At 37.1% G+C, this 14,524-nt stretch overlaps 1 protein-coding gene across 2 annotated transcripts in view; it reads right to left on the bottom strand.

The window, feature by feature from the left end:
• Nucleotides 1-12,152, bottom strand: part of scfd1 (sec1 family domain containing 1) — a 156,155-nt gene extending 144,003 nt beyond the window's left edge. For both annotated transcript variants that reach the window (XM_059956112.1, XM_059956122.1), the window contains exons 1-5: nucleotides 12,088-12,152; nucleotides 2,395-2,465; nucleotides 1,247-1,335; nucleotides 391-481; nucleotides 118-240 (exon numbers count right to left, since the gene is read on the bottom strand). In XM_059956112.1, the coding sequence (XP_059812095.1) occupies nucleotides 118-240; nucleotides 391-481; nucleotides 1,247-1,335; nucleotides 2,395-2,465; nucleotides 12,088-12,118 (405 nt within the window). In that variant the 5' untranslated portion in view covers nucleotides 12,119-12,152. The remainder of the gene's footprint in view (nucleotides 1-117; nucleotides 241-390; nucleotides 482-1,246; nucleotides 1,336-2,394; nucleotides 2,466-12,087) is intronic.
• Between the last annotated feature and the right edge of the window lie 2,372 nt (nucleotides 12,153-14,524).

Genomic DNA, 14,524 nt, shown 5'->3' with positions numbered 1-14,524 from the left:
ATACACTTAAATTCAGTTAAATCTATTGCAACTATGTAATTTAACTTTTTTTTGACCCAGGTTAAATGAAGAGATCAGAACAAAGCATGATTTCCTGAGCTAATGCAATCATCTGACCTTGGCAACTTGGGCTACTGCGTTTGTACTCAGAGCTGCACTGGCAATGTCTTCAAGTTTACCCCTTGAAATTGCTGAGATGAAATTTAAGTAATAGGACTCATAAAGTTGGTTCCGAAGATCCTACAAAAGCAATTGTACTTAAAATTAATATTAAATCATAAAACTGAAATTGTAAATATTCAAATAAATAATATTCTTAAAATCAGTTAAACCTTTCCATTTCAGATATATAGAAAGTTACTTTAATCAAAAAGCCATAATCCAAATTACCTGGCATACTCTGTCAACATTTTCTTCTGTTGGCATTATAAAATAAATTGCTGGAACATCTGGAATAGGATCTCTGTCAGAGTGCAATAGCCTGAAAAATTGTAATTACAAATTAAAACCAAATACTACAGATTATACCTAACATACTGATATACAGGGAAAATAACTTTCTCAAAAATAAAGCACAACAAATCTAACATTTGATTTATACAAAAGATAAATCTTGGAAGTTTTGAAAACTAATGGTGTGTTTTCCCATGACTTATGGATTATAAATGTAGTCCTAAATGAATAATTTAAGCACTACGCTTCATGAAACTTCTGTTGTTATTAAGAGTGTCTAAGGTATACAGCAACTGTACAGCATGCAGTTACTCAAAGATTTAATTATGTTGACCAAAATAGTAAACCAAAACCTAATGTTTACTTGCACTTTATTCACTAAATGAAAAAACAAAACAAATTTATGAACTCTGGACATCAAAGAATATCGCCAACATATTTTAACTAATCTTAATCAACTTTAACTATTTAATTTTATTTAATTTAAATTTATTTAATTTTAACTATTTTAATCAACTAATTTTAACATGACTGCACTTAAGACAGTATAGACAGTCTATAAAGAGATTTTTCATATTCTTCATTTCTAAAAAAACAACCTCAGAACCATGCAAATCCAGTTATTTTTTAAATCGTTCACGCCAATAAAACAGTCTATTAGAGAACAACTGTTTCAATAAGGATAATGATAGCTAATTTAAGATAGTTGAGGGAAAAACACTTCCTTAAAACATGTCTTACTCCATTATGTTCTAACTTTAAACTCAGTTGTCCAAGATTAAATTAATCTTACAGGTGTAAAGTGATGCCCATATCTCTCAATTCTTTCACAGAGAGTAACGGTGAAATGATGTCTTGACCAAATCGGTCGTAGATCAGAATCTACAGAAGAAACAATATTAGAAACAAAGAATTATGGCTTAAAGAATAACACCAATGTTTTTTATTTATATTAATGTCAATGCAGATTACTGCAGAGGTTGTAATTTGAAACAAAAGACCAGAAGATCATCTGTGGAAAAATAAAGTTTATGCTTCAGATTAAAGAGATGGGGGGGAAAACCCAGAAGTTTTAAGATGTAAAGAAAGGGGAAGGGCAGAGAAGGACAAAGAGAAATTTGAAACAATTAAACTGACGATGATGCAAGGGAATAGACTGGTCAAGAGAACAGAATGGCAATAACAAAATTCTCTGAAATTAATTTAGAGTCCAGAAGGTTGTTTTGCACTTATTTGAAAAATAAGGTGCTCTTCTTAAGGTTACATTGTACTTGGAGTAGTGCAGTGGGTTGAAGACAAAGGCCAGAGTGGGTGTGGAAATAGAGTTTTAAGTATCAAGTAACTAGAGTACAGGTTCAAATTTGTGGATTAGTTTGGCCAGAAACTATCACCATAATGAATTCCATCCATCATAGATCTTCCCTTTGATATTTTGTTCTCATCTCCACATGCATCCTAAAACAAAAATTGCTTTTATCCTTAATGTTTTTGTTGATCCAAAACATTAATTTAGATTCTCTCACCAGATGTTGCTTTGCCTGATGAATATCTCCAGCATTTCTGGATTTCATTCATTAATACTAGTATTCCAGTGTTCGAAGCTTGTTCACTGATACACTAGTCCTACTGTCAACAAATACACTATAAATACTCCCAAATTTTACTTTTGTCACTACCAAAAAATATGTGATTAAACTCCAGTGATACTGCTTTAGAATTAAGTAGAAATACAAGTGCAAATAGTAATAATTAAATCTGGTTATTGTATCCAACCAGATTTTTCTTAGCTGACACAATTTCAATCTTTTTGTCTTTGCCAAATTAATAGTGAGCTGAATAGAGTTAGAAAATACTATGCTTTAAAAGCTTAGCTTAAGAATTTTAATGATTAGGGTGTTCTACATGTGCTGACGTTTGCCAGCAGTCTAGATATTCCCTCACCTTCCATACTGGTTCTGTGGTGCTGTTTTTAACTGGAATGACATTGAAGTTTAACATTCGTTTTAGAGCAGCTGTAAAATAAAAGAAAAATAACCAATTAAGAGCTATTACTAAATTTCAAAGAATTACAAGTGCATATATTTCTACAGTACTGACTGCCTGTCTCATTTTGCAATGATTAATTTAAAATAAACAATGAGAAAAGTTCCTAAAACTTCTTGTAGTTTAATACAATGAACATGTTCCCACAGGTATTCTGGAGTTTGCAGACTTTCATGTGCCCAATACTTGCAGGAGAAAAAAAAAGAGCAGGAAATTAACTGCATAGTGATTAATTACTTTTGCATTATACTTGGACACAAAAAGGTGTATTTGGTACATAAATAAACATTTATTTCAGATTTAAGTAAAGCTTGAATATGGGACACTTTCTGTAGAAAAGCACATTTTTTTTTCAAAACATGAATGTATTTGTGGCAAGAAAATTGACTTGTGATGTAGAGTTGTGAAAGATAAAATAAAATCACCAAGCTCCTTTGTTCTCTGAAGACTTTAATTTCTTAACATTAATTAAAAGTTTCTCATTGCATGAGAGCAGCAGTCTAAAAGGTTTTTTTTCCACAACAAAGAACTTGGAGGGAAACAGGGACTGCATTATTACGCTATTAAAATATTACTTAAACAAAAATAGTAGCTCTAAACCCAATGTTTGGATCAAGCCAATTTGTTAAAAATAATACTGAATAATAAATTTCTTTTTTGTTCAAATAGTGTGTTGATTTATATTCCAAATATTACATTACTTAAGCATTCTGTTAGTAATATATTAAAATAAACTCTTTTGTGACCTCAGAATGTCCCAAGGCACTTCGCATCAATAAAAAAATCCAAAAATTCATAAATAAATTTAATTACAAAGTTTATATATGTCACCATATACAACCCAGAGTTTCATTTCCCTGTGGGTATTCCTCAGCAGTTTTATAGAATAGTAACTATAACAGGATCAAGGAAATATCAACTAGAGTGCAGAAGACAACAAACTGTGCAAATTTAAATATAAATAAATAGCAGTAAATAATGAGAACACGAGATAACAAGATAAAAAAGTTCTTAAAGTGAGATAATTGGTTGTGGGAACATCTCAATGGATGGACAGGTGAGTGTAGTTATTCCCTTTGATGAGAGTCTGATGATGGTCTGGTAGGAACTGTTCTTCAACCTGCTGGTGCTGAGGATTGCTCAGAATCCTGAGTCAATTCTACGTTCTACCTGCTGGCAGTAGTGAGAAAAGAGTATGGCCTGGGTGGTGTGATCTCTGATGATAAATACTTCAAAAATAAGTATTTTTTAAGTGTGGTCACTATTGTAATGTAAAAATGCATTTAGGAAACTCCAAAAAATCTAATCAAATAACATTTCCTGCATTGTGATAAAGACCAAATTAACTGATTTAGCAATATTGCTTCAGTGATTAGTGCCCAGGACATCAGGGAGGATTCTCTTGCTTGTTCTCAGAATGATAAATGAAATGTGATTTATTTTTGTAATTATCTATGCATCTGTTATTAGCTAGTGCTGCATAATTATTCATACGTATGTCACGAACAAGTGAAGCATTTCTAATTTCCCCTGATTTAAGCGGTCCTCTGTGTCATTCAAAAATAAAGAGTCAATCCATAGCTGGGTGTTTGGGATCACTTATAAGCCAAAATTCATAGATGACAAATTTCCTTAGCTGAAGGGCATTCATAAACAGCTTTCAAAGTTTAGTAGGTTTGCAATTATGACAAGTTATACCATTTTTAAAATTTCAGCATTATTTGATTACTTGAATTTAAATATTCTCACTGCTGTGGTGGAGATTCAAAATAAAGCCTCCAGATAAATATGCCAGACCTTGCATGTTCTTTATCAGTAACTTAACCACTAAATACAAACAGATCATCTTTGCCATTGTTCCACGAGGGTTCATCGTGTCCAGGTTTAACATCTTTTATAATGCTTCACCAGAGAATCATCAAGTTCAACCTTAGAATTTTAAACCTTATGAAAAATAAGGGTGCCACCAGTGAAGCTGAAGTTAAGATGTCTGTACCAACAACATTAAATAATTTCCATGTACCAGTACAAAGTTTCAAAGGTTAATTCATTATCAAAGTATATAACTCTGAAATTCTTCTTCTCCAGATAGCCACAAAACCAAGAAAGAGAAGAACAGCAGCACAATCATCAACTTCCAAATCCCTCCTGTGCACAAAAAGAACAGGTACATTGACATCCAAATCCCCTCCCCTGCACACAAGAATCAAGAAAGACTGGGTGAAAAAACTCTGAATATATAAAACTATAAGACTGACAAAAAGTCTATTGTCCAAGCCCATACCAAAAACGCAGAAAACCTAGGTAACATTCTCCAGGCACAGTGCTGGCCTTTTCCTCTCCAGCAGTGAGCGATTCCACCAGCGATCAAAAGGCAGTCTCCTCTCTCCGGCAGCAGAGAGATCTCACAAGTGATCAAAAGGCAGCAAGCAAAGTTTTATTTAGGAGACAAGAAATTCTAGGCATCACTTCCCAGTGCTTGTTTTTATCATTACACTTGTTTTTTTCAATTTCACCTTTAGTTATTTCTGAACTTAGCAATTTTGCTTCTGTGTATTTAATTTTAATGAACTGTTTTACCTGATAGTATCCAACTCTTGACTGATTGATTAATTACTCACAATGTATTTGACCAACTTCCACCAAATTTCTGAAAATGCGTGTCATCTCTGGGAACCACCTCTCCCACTTTCAACAGAAATCAAGAGTGCCTGGTAGTTTTACTTTTTGAAACAACTGAACCCTCTCCAGTGTCAGTACATCTCATTTTAGATACGGCAGTGCCCAAAACTGCTCACAATTGTCCAAATGCGTTCTGACCAATGCCTAATGAAGCCTCAGCGTTACATCCTTGCTTTTATATTCTAATCCTCTCGAAATAAATGCTAACATTGCATTTGCCTTCCTCATGACTGACTCAACCGGCAATTTAACCTGTACAAGGATCCCTTTCAGATTTTTGAACTTTCTCGTCACTTAGAAAAGTTTATGCTTTTATTCCTTCTATCAAAATGCATGATCATATACTTCCTGACTGTATTCTATCTGCCACTTCTTTGCCCATTCTCTTAATCTGTCTAAATCTTTCTGCACCCTTTCTGCTTCCACAACACCATCTGCCCCCCACTTACCATCCACAAGATTGGCCACAAAGGCTTCAATTCAATTTTCCAAATCATTAACAGGTCAAGTACAAAGAAGCAATCCCAACACAGACCTCTGTGGAACAGATCTAGTTATTGGCAGCTAACCAGAAAAGGCTCTCATTATTCCCAATCTTTGCCTCCTGCCCGTCAGCCAATCTTCTATCCATGCTAGTATCTTTCCTGTATGACCATGGGCTCTCATTTTGTTTAGCAGTCTCATGTCAAAGTCCTTGCCAAAGGACTTCTGAAAATCCAAGTAAACAACAGCCACTGACTCTCCTTTGTCTATCCTGCCTGCTTGTGAAAGTCCACAAATGATTGTAAATCTCAACTAGAAACTTCAGGTCTAAACTATTGTGGTGTGCAGAGTTCCCTTTCATATGACCTATGAAACATAAAGCTCATCATAAAAGGTACCATTTCCCTTCAATACTGTTGTTTGTTCATTATAACAATTTTGTTGACTTGCTATAATAACTTATTATAACCTTAGAATTCCCAGCCACTCAGAATTACATCCACAACGGAACCAAATACGGATTTGCTGTAAAACTGTAAACCAGACTTCACACATCATCTGAAACTTGCTACTCCAAGAACAAAAGACTATCAGCTGCCAAACCATTTATTATAGATTGAAGCTGAAAATTGTTTTTACAGTTGCACGTACAATGTCTGATATAAAAGGAGTAACATTTAGCTATCCCATGGTGGTAAAGATTCAGAAGAAGTCTACCAGCCCAGCAGTCAGTAGAACATTCCAGTGATGGGAAAGGGATATTTTGTCAAGTGGAAGTTTTGAAAACAGTGAAATCTAACTTATGCTTCTCAAGTAAATGAATATAAATTACATGGTAATCAACATTAACATATTAATATACTCTTCAATTGACCAAAGACTTTTATTTTTATTGCAGAGATACATTAGAAATACGAATTTGCTATAAATTTGAAAACCACAGTTCACACATTATCTGAAACTTGTTACTGCAAGTCCTTTTGGCTTACCAAGCCCATATTGTCCTATTATACCTATGTGACCAATTACATACAAAACCATACATTTTTGGAATGGGGGGGGAAGCCCCAGAGAAAACCCACACGGTTACAGGACCGGATAATTTTGAAAACGCTGGTTTCGCGTAAAAACAATAGGCGTTCACACCAAGTGCTTTTGAAAATACATCCGTCCACATTAAAATGGGTATTTAGGCAAATCTCCTCCAACTGGGCATGCGCAGGACACATCTACAGAAAGCAAGCGATACGTTTGCTGTTGAATCTCGCTGTGAAAGTGCACGTTTGTGCAGTTACAGACTAGAAAAACTTAAAAGGAAATTGCTAAATGATGGACAGCTGTTGGCTCTCGCGCAGGAGGACTAAACCTAAAAAAAATTAATCTAATACTGGAGCGTATGGAAGCAACCGATAGGGAGTTCACAGACAGTATGACCGGGCTAATGATGAACATTGAAACACTGATTCTGCTGCATTAATAAGCACCTTGTTAAATGCATAAAACATGCCTGCATCAGTGTTATCTTGTACTTCCATACAATGTTACATTAGGCTGTTACACATCTATTGTCAGAGAAGTACTTGCATAAGTAGGTAAACCACCTTCATATAAGCAAGGACAGAAAACAGGGCAAAGTGAGTATACTTATTTATTCAGTAAGTTATGGGTCAAAGTATTTGGTGAGTACATTTCTAACTCTTCTGGCTTCAGTCTCGTTGCCGTCAGTTCTGAAATTGTTAGGTTGTGTGTGTGTGTGGGGGGGGGGGGTTGCATTCAAGAAAACAATGAAATGTCGCGCTGCCGCCACCATCTGTTCCGGCTTGTCATGACAGCGTTTTTAAAACTCTCCAGTTACCCCGTCCACACTACTCTGCCCAATCAGCGTTTTCAAGTTTACACACTCTGGAGGACATTTAAGGAAAGCTCTGTTTTTGGGGGAGGAAAGTGTGGATGGAGGATCAAAATGAATAAAAAAAGCTTTGGTTATGGATTTATCTGGTCTAGTGTGGACATAGCCTAAGAAGTTCACGTATTGCCCTCTTCAGTCACAAAATAAGTGACAAAAGCACACAGAAAGTATGTTATCCTCAATACTAAGAAGCCATCATAGAAGACAAAAAGACAATATTGATACAATGTCTTTAATGCTGTAATATGTCTTAAAGTGCTTCACAAAAATGTTACAATGTGAGATTAGATATATTAGGATAGGTGCCCAATAGCTTGACCAGAGAAAGATTTTCGCAAATGTTTGACAAGGAGTATGAATATGCAGTAATTCCAAAGCTTGAGAACATGATCACAAACTATAAACCAATTAAAACCTGGTATAGTCAGCAGGACAAATAAATGGAGCAGCAAAGGAATTTCGAAGGTTGTAAGGCCTGAGAGTACAGAAATAAGGAGGTCAAGGTGATTAAAGTATTTCAAATACATGGAAGGAGAATTTACAACCAAGGCATTGTCAGACCTGGAACCAGTGAAAGCAAGCAAGCGTCAGGATAGATAAACAGGATTCAGCAAGACATAGGACATATGCAGCAAAGCCTTCTAAGAGGGCAAGTGTCTAAAGAGTGCCATACAAAAAGTTCAAAGTACATTTATGATCAAAGTTTGTACACATTATACAACCTTGAGATTCAGGCAGCCACAAAACAAAGAAACCCAGAAGAATTATTCCCATTAAAAAAAGACCATCAAACGTCCAATGTGCAGACAAAGAAAAAACAAACTGTGCAAATAATATAGGTAAGCAAATAGCCTTCAGAACAGAAGTGAGTCCTTAGACACAAAGCCTGGAGTAGACAGAGCAGGCTACAGCCTCAGCCTAGAGCAGAGACAGTATGAGAATAGATGTATCCAAAGACGCAAAAAGCATGAAAAAGATTTCAGCAATTGATAACAAGTGACATTACTGAAACAAAAATTAATGATTGTACTAGTAAGGCAAGAAGCACTTGAGAAATCAGCTCTGCATCAAACACACCAGGGTTATGAAGAGTTGCTTCAGCGTCAATTTTTTGGATGGGATTAGTGGTCAATAAATTAAACTGAGCAGATCAAATAGTTTAATTTATTTATATTCATCCACGGGAAATGTTTGCCCAACAGTTGACATCACAGCACGATAATTCCAAGATTCATTGGATCAGCGAGGAGGTCGTGAGACATCCAAATGTTACAGCATACATAGATCATATTTTTTTTATTTATATGCCTGAGGAGAACAGTACATGTGAAAGAAAAGGCAAACAAGAATGGATACTTCAGAGTCTTGAAGTACATGAATGGAAAGAGAAGTCATTGCAATTTATTCTCTGCCTAGTAACTGGAACACTAGAATATTATAGTACATAAGTATTTTCAGCCATTTTTCAAGACAGGTTGTTATAATCAGAATCAGGTTTATTATCCCTGAAATACACCATGAATTTTGTTGTTTTGAGGTAGTGCAGAGCAATACATAAAATATACTATAAAATATAATAAAAATATAGAAAATAAGTGCAAAAAGCATATACAAGGTAGTGTTCATCAGCTCACTGTATCCATGTTTTTGCCCACTCAATCTATCTGTATGGTGTTGCAGAATCACAATGTCCCCAACACGGAACACTCTTCCACCTCTTCCTGTATCATCAGCGAACTTAGAAACCTTACATTTCTTTCCCTCCTCCAGGTTGTTAATGTAATAGAAAATGTAAACAGGGATGGGCTAAGAACCCATCCCTGTGATACTCCACTGGTTATCAGCCTTAAAACAACCCATTTATTCCAACTCTTTGTTATATTGTTCAATGGGACATGCAGATTTCTCTGAACATCTGTATCATTCAAACTCATAACATGTGCAGGCTCTCCTTCACATGTACCACACACTCCACGACAATCTAATGCTGGAAGACCTAACCACATATTCTGATGGGAAAGACTCACAGCTTATGTAATATTTTCTAATTAGGGTTTTTTTGTTTTGAGACAACTGCTCCCTTCAGCATAGATCTCAGTGATGGTTATAGTTAAGTTGATTTATAAAGTGAATTCATTAATTTCAGAATTAGAATCGGTTGTAATATCACTAATGTTATTAAATTTGTTATTTTGTGGCAGCAGTACAGTGCAATACATAAATTACAATACTATATAAAAATAAATAAGTACTGCAAAAAGAACTGAAATTATGAGGTCTGTTTAGAAATCTGATGGCAGAGGGGAGGAAGCTGTTCCTAAAATATTGAGTGTGCATCTTCACACTCCTGTACCTCCTTCCTAATGGTAGTAATGAGAAGAGGGCATGTTCTGGATACTGAGAGTCTTTAAGGATGGATGTTGCCTTCTTAAGACAATACTTCTTCAAGATATCTTTGATGTAGGGAGGCTAGTGTCCATTTTGGAGCTGGCTAAGTCTACAACCCCCTACAGCACTATACTAGATGATGATGTAACCAGTCAGAATGCTCTACACAGCACGTTTGTAGAAATTTGCTGGAGTCTTGCCTGACAAACCGAATGTCCTTAAACTTATGATGAAGTAAATCCGCTGGCATGCCTTCTTTATGATTGCATCAATATGCTAGGCCCAAAATAGATCCTCTGCAATGCTGATCCAGAAATTTGAATTTTGATGTCAGGTACATGTTCCAATAGTAAATATTCCTAATTTCAAAAGCAATACAAAATGCAAGAGAAACTCAGCAATTCACGTAGCAATATTGAGGGAAAATGAAATGTTCACATTTTTGGCCAAGACCCTTCATCAGGAAATTCAAAAGGAGTTTCTCATTATCTTCAAGTATATCTGTCAACGTAACCTAAATACTGTACTAAAAAATCAATACAACGATCTGAAAATACCATTCTGCACACAAAATATTTGAAGTTAAACTTACAAGAGATCTCATTTCCTTCACTTTCTCTCAGTCCTCATCTCATTCCCTTATCATTTCTCTCCCCTGCCAAACCCAGTGCCCCAACATCCCTCTATCTTCTCACTCTGATTGTTGCAAGTTGAATGCATTGGAATCCAGGCATGAAACTCACTTCTAACAGGCAGCAATGATCCCTGTCCTCCTATTAAATTTTAACACCTGGAATTCCTTCCATAGGCAGCTAAAGACACTGGAAAAATAATACCAAAGACAGCTCTGCAAAACTGTCCAAGTTCATTCAAAGGATAGGCAAACTAACACCAGCATTGTCAACATTCTCAGTTCCTAGTACACTCATGTCCTTACACAGGATTTCAACTTGCCATGTCAATGATTCCTCTCTTCCCACTGATGCTACTTTTGATAGCTTTTGATAGTGGGTTATTTGTTGCTCAGTACTTAGAGTTGGCTATGTTGGACAAGCCATGTTGTTTGCTAGACTGACACTAGGACTCCATAAACATAACCAGCTCTGTCATAGGAAAAGATTACAAGAAAGGTAGACATTTAAGGATGCGTTCATTTTTCCTGAAGTGCAATAACCTTGCAATTTCTGGTGGGGAACAACTCAGTGAAGGAAGTGCATTCGGGACGGCATCTAGAGCACACAGAAGCCTTGAGTGCGCCTTGAAAAGGCAAAGCAGCCACCCAACTGCCCTAAGAGGCATTTCCTGCATCTGAAAAGACTCTATGGTTTCTATTCTGGCCTTATTACCCACTCAATAACGCGTAAAACCTATCGTCCCGATCCTGTGAGACTATCGAAGTGGATAGCGATCATTGTTGACACTCCGAATGACAACATGAGCTGCACTTCTCAACTGGAACTTCAATCGGTGATTATTACTAACATAAACGTTACTTGTTATTGCACAAACATAAAACTGGTAAATCGATTATACGCCCCAATAAGAGCCAGTAATGCCGTTGATAAAAATTAATTATCAGAACATTGTTTAAAGGAGGCATCCTATATTGGTAAAGAGGTTATCACATAATAAAAGGGTATCCAATCCAGTTCTTTGCGGAACGCATTCAGACCTATATATGTCACCAAAGTTCGACATTAGCATATTCAACAAGTGAATAACAGGCAATCACACAGAGTAAAAACGTCAAACAACTTTGTACTTTCGCTAGCACACAAACACCAGCATTCCAAACAGCGGTGCCTCTTACTGAAAAATTATTGCTTTCAGAGACAAGACTCCAACAGTAAATGATAAGATGCTATAGCCACTTAAAAAGCTATTAAGAGAAGCTGGTAATTCGGCCGTAAGCCGCCGCGCATCATGTCTGGGAGGGAGTTCGCCTGCAAGCAGCTGCACATCACAGAGCTGCGCGGCGACGCTCTCTGCGGTCTCGGGCCTGGCACCACAGTAACAGTGAACGTGCCATTCTCCTTCACAAGCAGGATCGCTGTGCGCTACCAAGTTTGTCAGTAGTCTCTCTAGCCCGGTCAGAGCCCGTCCCTTGGTGGTGTTCAGACATTACTCACCAATCTGTTTCTCCCGTACGGACGCCGCCATCTTGCCCGCAGCTCCCTGCCTGACGCAAACTCGGATGACGTGGCAAATGCAGGTCGGGCTCCGCGACCCGCCGTAATGATGCTAAAAGCTGGGCAACACCTCAAACACCAGCATTTACTGTACAGTGCTCAAATTGTGAGAGAAGCTTTAACTTATCCAGACAAATTACGTCTTTTGCACAGATTCGGGGGTAGATGACTGTTCTCCACATTGGTAAGGACTGGTAGTCACAGCAAACACATGAGTTTCTCGTTATGAGTAGACACAAGAGCCTGCAGATGGTGGAATCGGAAAACAAATGGAGAAATGCATCGGGTCGAGCAGATTCTATAGCGACTTTTTTTTTGCTTCATATATAGATGCTCCCTGACCCGTTAAAGTTCCTCAAGCGGTGTGTTTGGGTCTTGATCCGAAACGTCGACTGTCTATTCTATAGATGCTGCAGTAGTTTGTCTCCCTTCCCCCCCCCCCAACCCTTCAAAGAAGAGCCTCACTGATAAAAGTTAACATTTATTTCAACCTGCTATTATATAATTGGAGAAAACACCACAAATACTAGAAATTTGAGCCAAAAATAGAAAATAGACTCCGAAGTCAAGCATACTGTATCATACAGTTGCATGGTTTCCAACTCAACAATTTAGCCTTCTGAAGAGATGTTGACTGTTTACTCTTCTCCACAGATGTTGCCTGGCCTGCTGAATTCTTCCAGCATTTTGTATGCATTGCTTTGATTTCCAGCACCTGTAGATTTTAGCTTATTTGCTGGAGAAATTCAGCAGATTAGACATCTGCGGAGGGAAATGTACAGTTGACGTTCAGGCCGCAACCCTTCAGATGGACTGCCTTTAACTTTCTTCAGTTTACCCAATGGCATTTGGCACTCAATATGCTATCCTTTACACAAGGAAAACTAAATGCAGAATTATTGGCCACTGCAGAATCATTTCCATCTTATCCATTGCAGTCAATTGAATCTGTATCCCACTATTAACTCATTTGCCATTTCTACCCAAGGTGTGAAGACTTTAAACTTAGCAGCAAATCACTGCAAAGCCTCTCAGCTACAATTCATTCCTAGGAAAGGCCACAAGCTAAAATTGACATTAGCTTCAGGTACAGCATCTTACCTGCTGACCATGTGCACTGTTGCCTTCTGGATATATCAAGGGCACAGAAAACATCTAGGAGATCCCATATTCCACAGGTCTGAGGAGCCCCTCTCTGCATGCCTCTTTCTGCTTAAAATAGCCATGAAGCAATCAAAATAATTTAATTCTTTAAATATAAAGCTTCATGATTACTCTTGCCTCACAAAGGCCTATCACCCCAAGAATTCAAACTGTACGGATGCTGGACTTCATAGCTAAAGAAAAAAATCATACCACATCTTGGCCTTGGAGTACAAGAACAAAAGTGGACATGATGGACAATTATAGAACCCTGTGGCTGTAAATGGAATATTACATTTCTGGGAAATACTCTTCAAGGATGCAAAGGAGTGTGCGTAGAAGAGGATTACTGAAATGATTTTAAGGAAGAAAGAACGTATTTTGTAAGCAGATTGGAGAATGCACAGTTATTCCTCTGAAAGGATAGATTGTGAGATCTTTCAAAAGGTACCCAAGTTGAGTTGGGCAGTTGAAACATAAGGATCAAGAACATGGACAAAGAATGAAAATACTTAGCATACAAGTGGCATGAGAAGACTGATGACAAGAGACAAAAGTTAAAAAAAAACACATGTACTGAGAGGTTGGGATCCGGAATGCACTTCTATGGGTAGAAGTGGGGGCTGTGTCTATGGTAGCAATCAAATGGTAGTTTGGTAAAGGGTTTTCAATGTAAGAAAATGCAGGTCTGTGGGGAGGGTGGAGTAGGACCAGTTAGGTTTTACATGGAACCAATGGGCCACCCTCCATGCTACAATCATTATGCCAATGAATCATTTAGAGTCCAGGTTTTAAGAGATTTCTTTTTATGGATAAAGACATAACTAAAATATAGAATGAATATGAAGCCATATTCATGAATCATTCTCCTCTACATTCATCTTATCTTTGGCTCCTTCATAATCTTAACAATGCCCAAAGCAAACTCAAGGAACAGCACCCCACCCTTTGCCTCAGCATACTATAACCTTAGACACTCAATTTTGAAGTTAATAATTTCAGCTAACTAACATTTCTGTTTGTATCAAAACTAGCCAGATTTGAAGCAAGGTTATCCACTCTGTAACTTAACTCACTTTTTTTTCTCTCCACAGACGCTGTGATTTACTGAATATTTCCAGCAGCTGCTGTGTTCTGCATCTGAGTTTCAATACTTTTGTTTCCTCGCAATCATATTCTCTCACTTTTCAATTTCTGTAAAAGGGAGATCACTCTCAATCGTTAATTCTGGGTC

This window comes from Hypanus sabinus, chromosome 2 (assembly GCF_030144855.1).
Source record: "Hypanus sabinus isolate sHypSab1 chromosome 2, sHypSab1.hap1, whole genome shotgun sequence".
NCBI lineage: Eukaryota > Metazoa > Chordata > Chondrichthyes > Myliobatiformes > Dasyatidae > Hypanus > Hypanus sabinus.
The sequence above is the reverse complement of the archived record's forward strand: the minus strand, read 5'-3'. Positions and strand labels throughout refer to the sequence as shown.